At 46.8% G+C, this 18,619-nt stretch overlaps 1 protein-coding gene across 1 annotated transcript in view; it reads left to right on the forward strand.

The window, feature by feature from the left end:
• Positions 1–841: 841 nt before the first annotated feature.
• The window catches only part of LOC119945126 (ABI family member 3 binding protein), a 235,481-nt gene continuing 217,703 nt past the window's right edge, over positions 842–18,619 (forward strand). The window contains exons 1-2 of the mRNA XM_038766152.1: positions 842–894; positions 1,348–1,466. Coding sequence (XP_038622080.1) covers positions 842–894; positions 1,348–1,466 — 172 coding nt within the window. The remainder of the gene's footprint in view (positions 895–1,347; positions 1,467–18,619) is intronic.

Consider the following 18,619-nt stretch of genomic DNA (forward strand, 5'->3'; position numbering starts at 1 on the left):
AACACAAAAAAACCAAAGCGTTCAGTCCACGTTTCCCCTTCCACCTCTGTGTCAAACAGAAACTCTGTGCCATTGGCTTTAAAACACTCAATCACCTTGCCCCCTCCTACCTAACTTTCCTCACTGAGTTCCTTTCACAACTCACCCTGCTCACTTCGCTCCTCTAATTTCAAGCTCCTCACTGGACATAGATCTCATCTACCTCACCACCGACCCCTCGCCCGTGTCCTTCCTATAGCTTGAAACTTCCACCTCCTTTACATGTAACAGAGAGTGGTGAGTCTCCTCCTTATTAAAATCCCATTTCTTCCAAGAGGCCTTCCCTAAGACCTAATTTCCCCTACCCCCTCTCCCATCTGTGAAACAGCATTATCTAGTGGCTAGAACACGGGTCTGGGAGTAAGAAGGGCCTGGATTCTCATCCCGGCTCTGCCACTTGTCCGCTGTGACACCTTGGGCAAGTCACTTAATTTCTCTGAGCCTCGGTTACCTCATCTGTAAAATGGGGATAAAGACTGTGAGCCCCATGTGGGACAGGGACTGTGTCCAGCCTGATTAGCTTGTATCTCCCCCGGTGCTTAGAATAGCGTGTGGCATATAGTAAGCGCTTAACAAATGCCATAAAAAAGGTGTGATATCACATACGTTTCCTTCCCCAGAATTCACGAAGGCCACTGGGGGCCATCCAAGCTGCAGAATGGATTGGCATGGTGTAGCCCCGTTCTGATATCCACTCCTTACTCCTTTCCCTCTTCCTGCCTGGCTACTTGAATTTAATCCAGCAAACACAACAAGCTTCCCATTTCAGCCCTCTGAAATAGAGACCCAGGAGGATTTAAAAATGAATTCCCATGGTCACTGCCTTTATCTGACCAACCCCCGCCAAAAGAAAGGGTCTTAAACCTTCCATGTCCAGATCAAGGGCTGGCTGTGAGGTTCCGGGACAAGGATGGGGGAAAGATTCCTTCAAACGCGTCACACAGCAGACGAGTGGCAGTCGGGATTAGAATCCAGATCCTTCTGACTCCCAGGCATGTGCTCTATCCACTAGTCCACGCTGCTTCTCATTTGTTAAGTGCAAGATAACTGGGTCCCCAAAGTGGCCTTACAGTCTAAGTAGGAGGGAGGACAGGCTTTGAATCCTCATTTTGCAGATGAGGGAACACAGAAGTGACTTATCTAAGGTCATACAGCAGGCTGGTGGTAGAACTCAAGTCCTCTGATTCCCAGGTCCGTGTTCTTTCCACTAGGCCACCTTGCTTCCCATCTTTCCTCCCCTTCGCATCTTTACTTCTCCAATCTTCCAAAACCTCACCAATGATCTGAATTTTCTCTTTGCCCCTGCAGGAGCTGTAGATGGATACCCCCAAGAGAAAGTGGACAGGGATCCTCGGCTGCCAGGCTGCATCTCCCAGATCCTAGAACTCTGTACTGCCGAACCCCACCCTTCGCTGAGATTCTTTCAGGTACTGTGAACCAGTGATCTTTGAAGTAGATTATTTTTTCTTTTATGGCAGCAGTGTGGTGCAGGGCTCGTAAATCACGAATGTGGAATTCAGCCAGTCCAAAGATAGATTATAGATCAGTAGAGGACAGAGCAAAGAGCATTTACTTTAAAGTGAATTGAATTTTAACCTCTTCTTCCGATGAGATGTTTGTGAGGGTTTATACACGCACACACTCACATGCATACACAGATAGATGCCTAATATAAGTGTGTGTGTCTCTCTAGCTATATACATAGCTATACATAGATATATACATATCTACATCTATATGCATATCTATATTCATTCATTCAATCATTTATTGAGCGCTTACTGTGTGCACAGCACTGTACTAAGCACTTGGGAAGTAGAAGTTGGCAACATATAGAGACGGTCCCTACCCAGCAACGGGCTCACAGTCTAGAAGGGGGAGACAGACAACAAAACATATTAATTAAATAAATAGAATAGTAAATATGTACAAGTAAAATAGAGTAATAAATCTGTTCAAACATGTGTACAGGTGCTGTGGGGAGGGGAAGGAGGTAGGGCGGGAGGGAAGGGGAGTGGGAGAGGAAGGAGGGGGCTCAGTTTGGGAAGGCCTCTATTGATATAGATAGATCTATATCTATCTATCATCTATCTATCTATCCATCTATCTATGTGTATATAATCACTCTTGAAAACTATTAGGATTTTTTTGGTCTTATTTTCAACATGGTGTGTTGATTGTCAGGTTTTTTTTTAATGCAAGGCTTACATCTATTTTAAGAACTACTTAAAGTGTGTATTGATCTCTGAGCATTTTGCAGCCTGTTTCCATGAAAGACTGGAATTTAGAATTGTTTTTCTACAAAATTCATTTATTTTAGAAGGGAAATAATTGCTTTGGTTTCTCATCCTCTTTAAAATCAGTTCTGCCGGCGTGTTTATCTCTTCTCCCCAATTCTGACACTAACAATATGGAAATTTGGAAGCTTCAACTAGGAGGATTATTTAAGGTTTTGCAAATATTTTCACAATTTTTGTTTACTACGCTTCCTATTTTAAATTCAGGTGTGTAGATCTTTGACAGGTCCATCTGTCTTTTTATGAAGTATTCATATTGCTAATTAGAGGAAAAGTGGGAATAAAATATAATAATCTTCCCAGTTTATAGCTAAGGTGAAGTGAATATAGAGTCGTCTTTAAATTGCTAAGCAAACAAAAAGTCCTACTAAAAAAAAAATCAATTTCATTTGGATTTTTTAAAAATGATATCACTTGTATTAAAATGGTGCATTTCAGAAGCTTATCTGAATTTTAATATATGATTAAAAAATTCCTAATATACTCAGAAATTAAGTCTTTAGCAATCTGGATAATGTTTAGTCTAGGAATTCCTTTTTTCTAGGTTTTCAAAATGAGGGAAATATAGTTTTGATAGATCTTTATTCATAATTTCCCACTGCAATAGCATCCATTTCAATCAAGGGAAACATTAAGGATGGGTTAGGGGAGAGGGAGAAGAATTATTGTATTGTATTTTCCCAAATACCTAGTACAGTGCTCCGCACACAGGAAGACCTCAATAAATATGATTGACTGAATTGATGATGTATGGGCTTTTAGGCTCCTTTCCATTCTTTGGAATATCATACTAGCTTCTGTGGTTTATTATAATGAATGACTTGCTGCCCTAAAGCAAAATAAGTGAATTAATTGCTTCTACCTAATAATTGTTGCTTATCCAGAAGAGTTCATGATCTCACTTACTTTTTTATGGTATTTTTATTACGAGTTTACTATGTGCCAGGCACTGTGCTAAGCGCTGGAGTAGATGCAAACACAGTCCATGTCCCAAGTGGGGCTCATATTCTTAATCCCTGTATTACAGATGAGGTAACTGAGGCAAAGAGAAGTGACCTATCCAAGGTCACACAGCAGACATGTGGCAGAGTCGGGATTAGAATCCAGGTCTAGAATCCAGGACAGACTTCCTGTCCCATGCTGTAGCCAATTCAGCCAAGTTTTTAGTTTATTAAAAGGATAGTAATTGTTTGTAAAATTATGCCAACTTGAAAGGGATCATAACAATAAGGATACTCTCTAAAAAATATTTTCATGCATTCTATGTCCATATGTAGCTCATTTATTTTGATCTAATTCCATAACCTGTCCATCGCAAGTATTTTATTCTAATTTAATTACTCATAATGTCCAAGCAGGTCAGAACATTCATTAAGTATAAATAGGTAAGATTTTCCAAGCATACCGTGTTCTTTCAAAGGTACTGATGTAGATAATGCAGTTGAAGGCAAGCCTGTTTAGCTACCTGGGATTTTCCAAAAACAGTTTCATTAAGTTGCTACAAACCTAATGGACAAACACTAGTCTGGCTAGCTAACTCTGTGTGTGGATTTTTAAAACATTTTTTTTTGAGAAAACCTATTGCGTGGTCTGTTGCAGAGGAGATTAAATTGTTGGGAACGCTTCCCTCAAAAATACAGAAAGTGGATTTTTTAGAAGCGTAAATTGGGATTATAGTAATAATAATTGTGTTATTTAAGTGCTTACCGTGTGCCAAACTATGTAGTAAGTGCTGGGCTAAATACAAGATCATCAGGTCCCACTTGGGGCTCACAGTCGGAGGGTTTTAGGGTTTTAAATCCCCTCTTTGCACAGAAATGTGACTTGCCCAAGGTCATACAGCTGGAAAGTGGAAAACCTGGGATTAGGTCCTCTGATTCTTAGGCCCACCGTGCTCTTTCCACTAGGCCTCGGGCTTCACATAACTCTTGTGTGCACGTGTGTGTATTCCAGAGACATGGAAATATAACTTTGAAGTAAACGTTTGCATAGTTACTGAACCGTTATGTTTTCTCCTACTCCAGTCGAATATACAATGAATGTCCAGTGGGTCTTTCCAACTAATATGTCGAAATGCCACCCGTCAACTACATTTAGTATCTTACTTCCTTGCATCTTGGAGAGATGAAAAAGAGCTTCCCTCTCGACTGTAGACTCCTTGTGGTTAGGGAATGGGTCTGCTAATTCTGCTGTATTCTTCCAAGCTCTTAGTACAGTGCTCTGCACGTAGTAAGCACTCAGTAAATATCATTGAGAGTTTCTGCTCTTCTGGACATCAACTGGTTCTTCGTATATGTCTCTCAGAGCAAAATGATCTGGAGAAATGTGATTTCTTAAATTTCCAATTACCATTTTCTCCAATAAAGCCCCACGGGTTACTTATCCTTCCAATTTCTATGATTAATTGAAGGGATTACAAGGTTCTTTTGTAACCTACAAGTTCAGCAAGCTGCAACCGGCCAGGAACACGAAGTAATGGTCAGGTCTCTTTATTCTCTCCTAGAGGTAGAAAACAATTGCTCCTCACTTGAAGAATCTATAACTCCTTTAGATTGAGTGCTTCTTACATTCCCCTTCCTTCCTGGTGTTCTTTGAGGTCAAAGCTTTTGGAAGGGATCAAAAACTGGAAACCTGGGGGGAGAAAATGACAGGTCATTGTTTTATGTAGAAAATAAAACTATCACTATGGTATCACAATTTGAGCTGGATGTGTTTGCTGCTACCCTGTTTGTCTGGTTATGGAGGCCAGCAGGAAAAGAGCCAAACACAACAGCCTTACAGAATTGGCCTCTCATTTAAAGAGGGAAGCGTGGATTTGGGGAAGAAAAAATTAGCAAGCCCAAGTGCCATGGTCTTCATCAAAAGGTTTCATCCTATTCCCACCTGAAAGCAGTAAGTTCCACAAAGGCCAGTTGATGTTGGGATTTTCCCAGAATGAATTCCTTTCCCAGATAAGGTACCTGACTGGAACCAGAAAGTCATAGAAAAACGTGGCTCTCGCTTGGAAAGTTTGTCGTTAGTAAGGGTTGAAGGATACCTAGAGCGAAATGGATCCACAGAGGCAAGTTGCTTTCTGCTCCCTGGTTTGCCAAATCTGAAACCCAAAGCTTGGCAAAAATGCCCTTTGCTGTGGCGTGGTAGGAAAAGGAAAGACTAATTTTCCAAAGTATTCCTGCCTCAAATCGAGCCATGGGTAATCAAGCTCACACCCTTTTCAGTAATTTTCTCTCTGGAACAACCCAACATTGGGATTTGAAAGAAAAAGGAGGGGAAAAGAAACATAACATAAAATGTTTCTTGGAACCCTAGATAAGTCTTGCAAAATAACAGCTTGACCAGCTAACTGTGAAAACATCAAAACCACATGGATTAAATTTCCCCCAAACAAGCACTGGTTTGAAATGAAGGAACGTGTCTGGACCGGGCAGCAGGTGGTCTTTTCCCAATTCATTTGAAAAGCTGAATGGCTCTGAGCTCGTTTACTGTACCGCAATTAGTATTATTATTACTTTTAGAAAAGCAGCATGGCCACATAGAAAGAGCAGGGGCCTGGGAATCAGAGGACCTGGGTTCTAATTCCAGTTCCTCCATTTGTCTGCTGTGTGACCTAGGGCAAGTCACTTCACTTCTCTGGGCCTCAGTTGCTTCAACGGCCAAATGGGGGCCATGCTTGTTCTCCCTCCTACTTAGACCGTGAGCCCCATGAGGGGCCTGATTATCTTGTAGCTACCCCAGTGCTTAGTACAGTGCTTGGCACAAAGGAGTTTAACAAATACCATAGTTATTATTCCTACCTGCTGGGCACTTGCCAGCCAGGAGTTTGGTGGTGTGGGTTACAGTTCCAGGCAGGTGCCCCCTAAGCCAATTTCAGCATTAATGGTACCTTTAGTTAGTTAATTCATTCAATCAATCATATTTGAGCCCTTACTTTATGTAGAGCACTGTACTAAGCACTTGGACACAAATAGAGACAATCCCGACCCAACAAGGGAAGGGTTTAATGAGAAGAACAGGGTGTTTTAACTGTGTGGAGGCAAGGATTTTCGACAGGGTGTATGTTCGCCAGGGCTTTTGAGGCATCCTGGATTACGGCCGACATAGAGGGTGGTGAAATGACAGAAGTACAGTGAATCGAAGTGCTGCATCTCCACAGGCCTAGTGATCGATCCACATGAAGCCCACTGCTGGGTAGGGACTGTCTCTATATGTTGCCAACTTGTACTTCCCAAGCGCTTAGTACAGTGCTCTGCACACAGTAAGCGCTCAATAAATGCGATTGGTGATGATGAAGCCTCTGTTGATAGGGACAACGCCTTTGGATGATATTTCGCCCGTGTGGAAGGTCCTAGAGTAAGATAGACGGATTAAACAGCGGATTGAGAAGAGGATTGAGAAGCAGCGTGGGTCAGTGGTAAGAGCACGGGCTTTGGAGTCAGAGGTCACGGGTTCAAATCCCGGCCCTGCCACTTGTCAGCTGTGTGACTTTGGGCAAGTCACTTAACTTCTCTAGGCCTCGGTTACCTCATCTGTAAAATGGGGATTAAGACTGTGAGCCTCCCGTGGGACAACCTGATCACCTTGTAACCTCCCCAGCACTTAGAACAGTGCTTGGCACATAGTAAGCGCTTAACAAATGCCACCATCATCATCATCATTATTATTATTAAACAGTACGTAATAATAATGATAATAATTGGGGTATTTTTTTAAGCTCTTACTGTGTGCCAGGCACTGTACTAAACACTGGGGTAGATAAAAGATAATCAGGTTGGATACGGTCCTTGTTCCACATGGGGCCCACAGTCTAAATCTCCATTTTACAAATGAGGCCACTGAGGCACAGAGAAGTGAAGTTACTTGACTAAGGTCATACAGCAGACACACGGCAGAGCCAGAATTAGAATCCCGATCCTCCTGACCCCCCATCCCGTGCTCTTTCCACGAGGCCATGCTGCTTCTCAGCGCCTTGTTGCAGCTTTCTTGCAGCTGAAAGCTGTTCATCTATTTTCAAGTCCACCCTTCTAATTCTATTTATTTTAGGGATAGAATAATGCTAATGTTTGCAGCTTTGCTTCATGCCGATTTAATAGCAAGTTTGATAAGAGCCTGCCAACTGTTGTAAAACTCTCGCCGATCCAAATGGGAATTTTTCCACTGCCAGAACGTCCCTTGCCGAAGCAAACCATTAATTTGTTGTTGAAGATTTTTATTATTTTCATAGCTGGCAGAGCTGAGGGGAGAGGAGGAGACACCCCAGTAATGACAGTTATTTTCTAGATTTGTGGAACCTACAGGCAACTGTTCAAACCCACTAATGTTAACTGAGAAGTAGCGTGACCTAGTGGAGGGAGCACTGGCCTGGGATTCAAAAGGACCTGGGTTCTAATCTTGCCTCGGCCACTTGTGTGCCGTGACCTTCACTTCACTGTGCTTCAGTTACCTCATCTGTAAAATGGGGATTAATCAATCAATCGTATTTATTGAGCACTTACTGTGTGCAGAGCACTGTACTAAGCGCTTGGGAAGTACAAGTTGGCAACATAAGGCTGTGAGCCCCATGTGGGACATGGGCCGTGTCCAACCTGACTAGCTTGTATCTACTCCAGAATTTAAAAGTGTCTGGCACATAGTAAGCGCTTAACAAATTATTATTAAGTGCCTTCGAGTCGTTTCCGATTCATTGCGACTCCATGGATATACTTTCTCAAGAATGTCCTATCCTCTGCCATAATCCGCAACCTTTCCAATGATTCTTCCAAATGGTTTTTCCAAAGCTTAACAAATACCAAAAACAAAAAGCAACGAAAAACTGATCAGTGTCCCCTCTCTTTGTGATGGATGTGAGCAGCGTGGCTCAGTGGAAAGAGCCCGGGCTTGGGAGTCAGAGGTCATGGGTTCAAATCCCGGCTCCGTCACTTGGCAGCTGTGTGACTTTGGGCAAGTCACTTCACTTCTCTGTGCCTCAGTTCCCTCATCTGTAAAACGGGGATGAATCAATCAATCAAGCAACAGAATTTATTGATCGCTTACTGTGTGCAGAGCACTGTACTAAGCGCTTGGAAAGCACAAGTTGGCAACATATAGAGACAGTTCCTACCCAACAGTGGGCTCACAGTCTGCAGCAAACCTTGTGACTCCCAGGCCCGTGCTCTGTCCCTATGCAGCAGACAAATGGCAATCAATCAATCAATCAACAGTATTTATTAAGCGCTTACTGTGTGCAGAGCACTGTACTAAGCGCTTGGGAAGTACAAGTTGGCAACATATAGAGACAGTTCCTACCCAACAGTGGGCTCACAGTCTGCAGCAAACCTTGTGACTCCCAGGCCCGTGCCCCGTCCCTATGCAGCAGACAAATGGCAGCAAACCTTGTGACTCCCAGGCCTGTGCTCTGTCCCTATGCAGCAGACAAATGGCAATCAATCAATCAACAGTATTTATTGAGCACTTACTGTGTGCAGAGCACTGTACTAAGCACTTGGGAAGTACAAGTTGGCAACATATAGAGACAGTTCCTACCCAATAGTGGGCTCACAGTCTGCGGCAAACCTTGTGACTCCCAGGCCCGTGCCCCGTCCCTATGCAGCAGACACATGGCAGCAAACCTTGTGACTCCCAGGCCCGTGTTCTATACCTGTGCAGCAGACAAATGGAAATCAATCAATCAATCAATCAACAGTATTTATTGAGCGCTTACTGTGTGCAGAGCACTGTACTAAGCACTTGGGAAGTACAAGTTGGCAACATATAGAGACAGTTCCTACCCAATAGTGGGCTCACAGTCTGCGGCAAACCTTGTGACTCCCAGGCCCGTGCCCCGTCCTATGCAGCAGACACATGGCAGCAAACCTTGTGACTCCCAGGCCCGTGTTCTATACCTGTGCAGCAGACAAATGGAAATCAATCAATCAATCAATCAACAGTATTTATTGAGCGCTTACTGTGTGCAGAGCACTGTACTAAGCACTTGGGAAGTACAAGTTGGCAACATATAGAGACAGTTCCTACCCAACAGTGGGCTCACAGTCTGCAGCAAACCTTGTGACTCCCAGGCCCGTGCCCCATCCCTATGCAGCGGACAAATGGCAGCAAACCTTGTGACTCCCAGGCCCGTGTTCTATCCCTATGCAGCAGACAAATGGCAATCAATCAATCAATCAACCAACAGTATTTATTGAGCGCTTACTGTGTCCAGAGCACTGTACTAAGCGCTTGGGAAGCACAAGTTGGCAACATATAGAGACAGTTCCTACCCAACAGTGGGCTCACAGTCTGCAGCAAACCTTGTGACTCCAAGGCCCGTGCTCTGTCCCTATGCAGCAGACAAATGGCAATCAATCAATCAATCAGCAGTATTTATTGAGCGCTTACTGTGTGCAGAGCACTGTACTAAGCACTTGGGAAGCACAAGTTGGCAACATATAGAGACAGTTCCTACCCAACAGTGGGCTCACAGTCTGCAGCAAACCTTGTGACTCCCAGGCCCATGCCCTGTCCCTTTGCAGCAGACAAATGGCAATCAATCAATCAATCAACAGTATTTGAGCGCTTACTGTGTGCAGAGCACTGTACTAAGCGCTTAGGAAGTACAAGTTGGCAACATATAGAGACAATTCCTACCCAACAGTGGGCTCACAGTCTGCAGCAAACCTTGTGACTCCGAGGCCCGTGCTCTGTCCCTATGCAGCAGACAAATGGCAATCAATCAATCAATCAATCAGCAGTATTTATTGAGCGCTTACTGTGTGCAGAGCACTATACTAAGCACTTGGGAAGTACAAGTTGGCAACATATAGAGACAGTTCCTACCCAACAGTGGGCTCACAGTCTGCAGCAAACCTTGTGACTCCCAGGCCCGTGCCCCGTCCCTATGCAGCAGACAAATGGCAGCAAACCTTGTGACTCCCAGGCCCGTGCTCTATCCCTATGCAGCAGACAAATGGCAATCAATCAATCAGTCAATCAACCAACAGTATTTATTGAGCGCTTACTGTGTCCAGAGCACTGTACTAAGCTCTTGGGAAGTACAAGTTGGCAACATATAGAGACAGTTCCTACCCAACAGTGGGCTCACAGTCTGCGGTAAACCTTGTGACTCCCAGGCCCGTGCCCCGTCCCCATGCAGCGGACAAATGGCAGCAAACCTTGTGACTCCCAGGCCCGTGCTCTGTCCCTATGCAGCAGACAAATGGCAATCAATCAATCAATCAACAGTATTTATTGAGTGCTTACTGTGTGCAGAGCACTGTACTAAGCGCTTGGGAAGCACAAGTTGGCAACATATAGAGACAGTTCCTACCCAACAGTGGGCTCACAGTCTGCAGCAAACCTTGTGACTCCCAGGCCCGTGCTCTGTCCCTTTGCAGCAGACAAATGGCAATCAATCAATCAATCAATCAACAGTATTTATTTAGCGCTTACTGTGTGCAGAGCACTGTACTAAGCACTTGGGAAGCACAAGTTGGCAACATATAGATACAGTTCCTACCCAACAGTGGGCTCACAGTCTGCAGCAAACCTTGTGACTCCCAGGCCCGTGCTCTATCCCTATGCAGCAGACAAATGGCAATCAATCAATCAACAGTATTTATTGAGCACTTACTGTGTGCAGAGCACTGTACTAAGCACTTGGGAAGTACAAGTTGGCAACATATACAGTTCCTACCCAACAGTGGGCTCACAGTCTGCAGCAAACCTTGTGACTCCCAGGCCTGTGCTCTGTCCCTATGCAGCAGACAAATGGCAATCAATCAATCAATCAACAGTATTTATTGAGCGCTTACTGTGTGCAGAGCACTGTACTAAGCACTTGGGAAGTACAAGTTGGCAACATATAGAGACAGTTCCTACCCAACAGTGGGCTCACAGTCTGCAGCAAACCTTGTGACTCCCAGGCCCGTGCTCTGTCCCTATGCAGCAGACAAATGGCAGTATTTATTGAGCGCTTACTGTGTGCAGAGCACTGTACTAAGCGCTTGGGAAGCACAAGTTGGCAACATATAGAGACAGTTCCTACCCAACAGTGGGCTCACAGTCTGCAGCAAACCTTGTGACTCCCAGGCCCGTGCCCCGTCCCTATGCAGCGGACAAATGGCAGCAAACCTTGTGACTCCCAGGCCCGTGCTCTGTCCCTATGCAGCAGACAAATGGCAATCAATCAATCAGCAGTATTTATTGAGCGCTTACTGTGTGCAGAGCACTGTACTAAGCACTTGGGAAGTACAAGTTGGCAACATATAGAGACAGTTCCTACCCAACAGTGGGCTCACAGTCTGCAGCAAACCTTGTGACACCCAGGCCTGTGCCCCGTCCCTATGCAGCAGACACATGGCAGCAAACCTTGTGACTCCCAGGCCCGTGCTCTATCCCTATGCAGCAGACAAATGGCAATCAATCAATCAATCAACAATATTTATTGAGCGCTTACTGTGTGCAGAGCACTGTACTACGTGCTTGGGAAGTACAAGTTGGCAAGATATAGAGACAGTTCCTACCCAACAGTGGGCTCACAGTCTGCAGCAAACCTTGTGACTCCCAGGCCCGTGCCCCGTCCCTATGCAGCAGACACATGGCAGCAAACCTTGTGACTCCCAGGCCCGTGTTCTATACCTGTGCGGCAGACAAATGGCAATCAATCAATCAATCAACAGTATTTATTGAGCGCTTATTGTGTCCAGAGCACTGTACTAAGCACTTGGGAAGTCCAAGTTGGCAACATATAGAGACAGTTCCTACCCAACAGTGGGCTCACAGTCTGCAGCAAACCTTGTGACTCCCAGGTCCGTGCCCCATCCCTATGCAGCGGACAAATGGCAGCAAACCTTGTGACTCCCAGGCCCGTGCCCCGTCCCTATGCAGCGGACAAATGACAGCAAACCTTGTGACTCCCAGGCCCGTGCTCTGTCCCTATGCAGCAGACAAATCATCATCATCAATCGTATTTATTGAGCGATTACTATGTGCAGAGCACTGTACTAAGCGCTTGGGAAGTACAAATTGGCAGCATATAGAGACAGTCCCTACCCAACAGTGGGCTCACAGTCTAAAAGGGGGAGACAGAGACCAAACATACTAACAAAATAAAATAAATAGAACAGATATGTACAAATAAATTAAATAAATAAATAAATAGTGTAAAAAAATATGTACAAACATATATACATATATACAGGTGCTGTGGGGAAGGGAGGGAGGTAAGATGGGGGGATGGAGAGGGGGACGAGGGGGAGAGGAAGGAAGGGGCTCAGTCTGGGAAGGCCTCCTGTAGGAGGTGAGCTCTCAGCAGGGCCTTGAAGGGAGGAAGAGAGCTAGCTTGGCGGATGGGCAGAGGGAGGGCATTCCAGGCCCGGGGGATGACGTGGGCCGGGGCTCGATGGCGGGACAGGCGAGAGCGAGGTACGGTGAGGAGATCAGCGGCGGAGGAGCGGAGGGTGCGGACTGGGCTGTAGAAGGAGAGAAGGGAGGTGAGGTAGGAGGGGGCAAGCTGATGGCCAGCCTTGAAGCCCAGGGTGAGGAGTTTCTGCCTGATGCGCAGATTGATTGGTAGCCACTGGAGATTTTTGAGGAGGGGAGTGATATGCCCAGAGCGTTTCTGGACAAAGATAATCCGGGCAGCAGCATGAAGTATGGATTGAAGTGGAGAGAGACACGAGGATGGGAGATCAGAGAGAAGGCTGATGCAGTAGTCCAGACGGGATAGGATGAGAGCTTGAATAAGCAGGGTAGCGGTTGGGATGGAGAGGAAAGGGCGGATCTTGGCAATGTTGTGGAGCTGAGACCGGCAGGTTTTGGTGACGGCTTGGATGTGAGGGGTGAATGAGAGAGCGGAGTCGAGGATGACACCAAGTTTGCGGGCTTGTGAGATGGGAAGGATGGGAACAGAGATGGGAAAGTCAGGGAGAGGGCAAGGTTTGGGAGGGAAGACAAGGAGCTCAGTCTTCGACATGTTGAGCTTTAGGTGGTGGGCAGACATCCAAATGGAGATGTCCTGAAGGCAGGAGGAGATGCGAGACTGGAGAGAGGGGGAGAGAGCAGGGGCAGAGGTGTAGATCTGGGTGTCATCAGTGTAGAGATGATAGTTGAAGCCGTGGGAGCGAATGAGGTCACCAAGGGAGTGCGTGTAGATCGAGAACAGAAGGGGACAAATGGCAATCAATCAAATGGCAATCAATCAATCAACAGTATTTATTGAGCACTTACTGTGTGCAGAGCACTGTACTAAGTGCTTGGGAAGCACAAGTTGGCAACATATAGAAACAGTTCCTACCCAACAGTAGGCTCACAGTCTGCAACAAACCTTGTGACTCCCAGGCCCATGCTCTGTCCCTATGCAGCAGACAAATGGCAATCAATCAATCAACCAACAGTATTTATTGAGTGCTTACTGTGTGCAGAGCACTGTACTAAGGGCTTGGGAAGCACAAGTTGGCAACATATAGAGACAGTCCCTACCCAACAGTGGGCTCACAGTCTGCAGCTAACCTTGTGACTCCCAGGCCCGTGCCCCGTCCCTATGCAGCGGACAAATGGCAGAAAACCTTGCGACTCCCAGGCCCGTGTTCTATACCTATGCAGCAGACAAATGGCAATCAATCAATCAATCAACCAACAGTATTTATTGAGCGCTTACTGTGTGCAGAGCACTGTACTAAGCGCTTGGGAAGTACAAGTTGGCAACATATACAGTTCCTATCCAACAGTGGGCTCACAGTCTGCAGCAAACCTTGTGACTCCCAGGCCCGTGTTCTATCCCTATGCAGCAGACAAATGGCAATCAATCAATCAACCGTATTTATTGAGCGCTTAGTGTGTGCAGAGCACTGTACTAAGCACTTGGGAAGTACAAGTTGGTACATCCCGTGCCCCGTCCCTATGCAGCAGACACATGGCAGCAAACCTTGTGACTCCCAGGCCTATGCTCTATCCCTATGCAGCAGACAAATGGCAATCAATCAATCAATCAATCAACAGTATTTATTGAGCACTTACTGTGTGCAGAGCACTGTACTAAGCACTTGGGAAGTACAAGTTGGCAACATATTCAGACAGTTCCTACCCAACAGTGGGCTCACAGTCTGCAGCAAACCTTGTGACTCCTAGGCCCGTGCTCTATCCCTATGCAGCAGACAAATGGCAATCAATCAATCAATCAATCAACCAACAGTATTTATTGAGCACTTACTGTGTGCAGAGCACTGTACTAAGCGCTTGGGAAGCACAAGTTGGCAACATATAGAGACAGTTCCTACCCAACAGTGGGCTCACAGTCTGCAGCAAACCTTGTGACTCCCAGGCCCGTGCTCTGTCCCTATGCAGCAGACAAATGGCAATCAATCAATCAACAGTATTTATTGAGCGCTTACTGTGTGCAGAGCACTGTACTAAGCGCTTGGGAAATCCAAGTTGGCAACATATAGAGACAGTTCCTACCCAACAGTGGGCTCACAGTCTGCAGCAAACCTTGTGACTCCCAGGCCCGTGCCCCGTCCCTATGCAGCGGACACATGGCAGCAAACCTTGTGACTCCCAGGCCCGTGTTCTATCCCTATGCAGCAGACAAATGGCAATCAATCAATCAATCAACCAACAGTATTTATTGGGCGCTTACTGTGTCCAGAGCACTGTACTAAGCGCTTGGGAAGCACAAGTTGGCAACATATAGAGACAGTTCCTACCCAACAGTGGGCTCACAGTCTGCAGCAAACCTTGTGACTCCCAGGCCCGTGCCCTGTCCCTATGCAGCGGACAAATGGCAATCAATCAATCAGTCAATCAACAGTATTTATTGAGTGCTTACTGTGTGCAGAGCACTGTACTAAGCACTTGGGAAGTACAAGTTGGCAACATATAGAGACAGTTCCTACCCAACAGTGGGCTCACAGTCTGCAGCAAACCTTGTGACTCCCAGGCCCATGCTCTGTCCCTATGCAGCGGGCAAATGGCAATCAATCAATCAATCAACAGTATTTATTGAGCGCTTACTGTGTGCAGAGCACTGTACTAAGCGCTTGGGAAGCACAAGTTGGCAACATATAGAGACCGTTCCTACCCAACAGTGGGCTCACAGTCTGCAGCAAACCTTGTGACTCCCAGGCCCGTGTCCCGTCCCTATGCAGCAGACACATGGCAGCAAACCTTGTGACTCCCAGGCCCGTGCTCTGTCCCTATGCAGCAGACAAATTGCAATCAATCAATCAATCAATCAACCAAGAGTATTTATTGAGCGCTTACTGTGTGCAGAGCTCTGTACTAAGCGCTTGGGAAGCACAAGTTGGCAACATATAGAGACAGTTCCTACCCAACAGTGGGCTCACAGTCTGCGGCAAACTTTGTGACTCCCAGGCCCGTGCCCTATCCCTATGTGGCAGACAAATGGCAGCAAACCTTGTGACTCCCAGGCCCATGCTCTATCCCTATGCAGCAGACAAATGGCAATCAATCAATCAACAGTATTTATTGAGCGCTTACTGTGTGCAGAGCACTGTACTAAGCACTTGGGAAGTACAAGTTGGCAACATATAGAGACAGTTCCTACCCAACAGTGGGCTCACAGTCTGCAGCAAACCTTGTGACTCCCAGGCCCGTGCCCCGTCCCTATGCAGCAGACACATGGCAGCAAACCTTGTGACTCCCAGGCCCGTGTTCTATACCTGTGCGGCAGACAAATGGCAATCAATCAATCAATCAACAGTATTTATTGAGCGCTTATTGTGTCCAGAGCACTGTACTAAGCACTTGGGAAGTCCAAGTTGGCAACATATAGAGACAGTTCCTACCCAACAGTGGGCTCACAGTCTGCCGCAAACCTTGTGACTCCCAGGCCCGTGCCCCGTCCCTATGCAGCGGACAAATGGCAGCAAACCTTGTGACTCCCAGGCCCGTGCTCTGTCCCTATGCAGCAGACAAATGGCAATCAATCAATCAATCAATCAGCAGTATTTATTGAGTGCTTACTGTGTGCAGAGCACTGTACTAAGCGCTTGGGAAGTACAAGTTGGCAACATATAGAGACAGTTCCTACCCAACAGTGGGCTCACAGTCTGCAGCAAACCTTGTGACTCCCAGGCCCGTGCCCCATCCCTATGCCGCAGACACATGGCAGCAAACCTTGTGACTCCCAGGCCTGTGTTCTATACCTGTGCAGCAGACAAATGGCAATCAATCAATCGATCAATCAACAGTATTTATTGAGCGCTTATTGTGTCCAGAGCACTGTACTAAGCACTTGGGAAGCACAAGTTGGCAACATATAGAGACAGTTCCTACCCAACAGTGGGCTCACAGTCTGCAGCAAACCTTGTGACTCCCAGGCCCGTGCTCTGTCCCTATGCAGCAGACAAATGGCAGCAAACCTTGTGACTCCCAGGCCCGTGCCCCATCCCTATGCAGTGGAGAAATGACAGCAAACCTTGTGACTCCCAGGCCCGTGCTCTGTCCCTATGCAGCAGACAAATCATCATCATCAATCGTATTTATTGAGCGATTCTATGTGCAGAGCACTGTACTAAGCGCTTGGGAAGTACAAATTGGCAACATATAGAGACAGTCCCTACCCAACAGTGGGCTCACAGTCTAAAAGGGGGAGACAGAGACCAAACATACTAACAAAATAAAATAAATAGAATAGATATGTACAAATAAATTAAATAAATAAATAAATAGTGTAAAAAATATGTACAAACATATACATATATACAGGTGCTGTGGGGAAGGGAGGGAGGTAAGATGAGGGATGGAGAGGGGGACGAGGGGGAGAGGAAGGAAGGGGCTCAGTCTGGGAAGGCCTCCTGTAGGAGGTGAGCTCTCAGCAGGGCCTTGAAGGGAGGAAGAGAGCTAGCTTGGCGGATGGGCAGAGGGAGGGCATTCCAGGCCCGGGGGATGACGTGGGCCGGGGGTCGATGGCGGGACAGGCGAGAGCGAGGTACGGTGAGGAGATTAGTGGCGGAGGAGTGGAGGGTGCGGGCTGGGCTGTAGAAGGAGAGAAGGGAGATGAGGTAGGAGGGGGCAAGGTGATGGCCAGCCTTGAAGCCCAGGCTGAGGAGTTTCTGCCTGATGCGCAGATTGATTGGTAGCCACTGGAGATTTTTGAGGAGGGGAGTGATATGCCCAGAGCGTTTCTGGACAAAGATAATCCGGGCAGCAGCATGAAGTATGGATTGAAGTGGAGAGAGACACGAGGATGGGAGATCAGAGAGAAGGCTGATGCAGTAGTCCAGACGGGATAGGATGAGAGCTTGAATGAGCAGGGTAGCAGTTGGGATGGAGAGGAAAGGGCGGATCTTGGCAATGTTGTGGAGCTGAGACCGGCAGGTTTTGGTGATGGCTTGGATGTGAGGGGTGAATGAGAGAGCGGAGTCGAGGATGACACCAAGTTTGCGGGCTTGTGAGACGGGAAGGATGGTAGTGCCGTCAACAGAGATGGGAAAGTCAGGGAGAGGGCAAGGTTTGGGAGGGAAGACAAGGAGTTCAGTCTTCGACATGTTGAGCTTTAGGTGGCGGGCAGACATCCAAATGGAGATGTCCTGAAGGCAGGAGGAGATGCGAGCCTGGAGAGAGGGGGAGAGAGCAGGGGCAGAGTTGTAGATCTGGGTGTCATCAGCGTAGAGATGATAGTTGAAGCAGTGGGAGCGAATGAGGTCACCAAGGGAGTGCGTGTAGATCGAGAACAGAAGGGGACAAATGGCAATCAATCAAATGGCAATCAATCAATCAACAGTATTTATTGAGCGCTTACTGTGTGCAGAGCACTGTACTAAGCGCTTGGGAAGCACAAGATGGCAACATATAGAGACAGTTGCTACCCAACAATGGGCTCACAGTCTGCAGCAAACCTTGTGACTCCCAGGCCCGTGCCCCGTCCCTATGCAGCAGACACATGGCAGCAAACCTTGTGACTCCCAGGCCCGTGCCCTGTCCCTATGCAGCAGACACATGGCAGCAAACCTTGTGACTCCCAGGCCCGTGTTCTATACCTATGCTGCAGACAAATGGCAATCAATCAATCAACAGTATTTATTGAGCGCTTACTGTGTGCAGAGCACTGTACTAAGCGCTTGGGAAGTACAAGTTGGCAACATATAGAGACAGTTCCTACACAACAGTGGGCTCACAGTCTGCGGTAAACCTTGTGACTCCCAGGCCCGTGCCCCGTCCCCATGCAGCGGACAAATGGCAGCAAACCTTGTGACTCCCAGGCCCCTGCTCTGTCCCTATGCAGCAGACAAATGGCAATCAATCAATCAATCAACAGTATTTATTGAGCGCTTACTGTGTCCAGAGCACTG

Source organism: Tachyglossus aculeatus, chromosome 24 (genome assembly GCF_015852505.1).
Source record: "Tachyglossus aculeatus isolate mTacAcu1 chromosome 24, mTacAcu1.pri, whole genome shotgun sequence".
Lineage (NCBI taxonomy): Eukaryota > Metazoa > Chordata > Mammalia > Monotremata > Tachyglossidae > Tachyglossus > Tachyglossus aculeatus.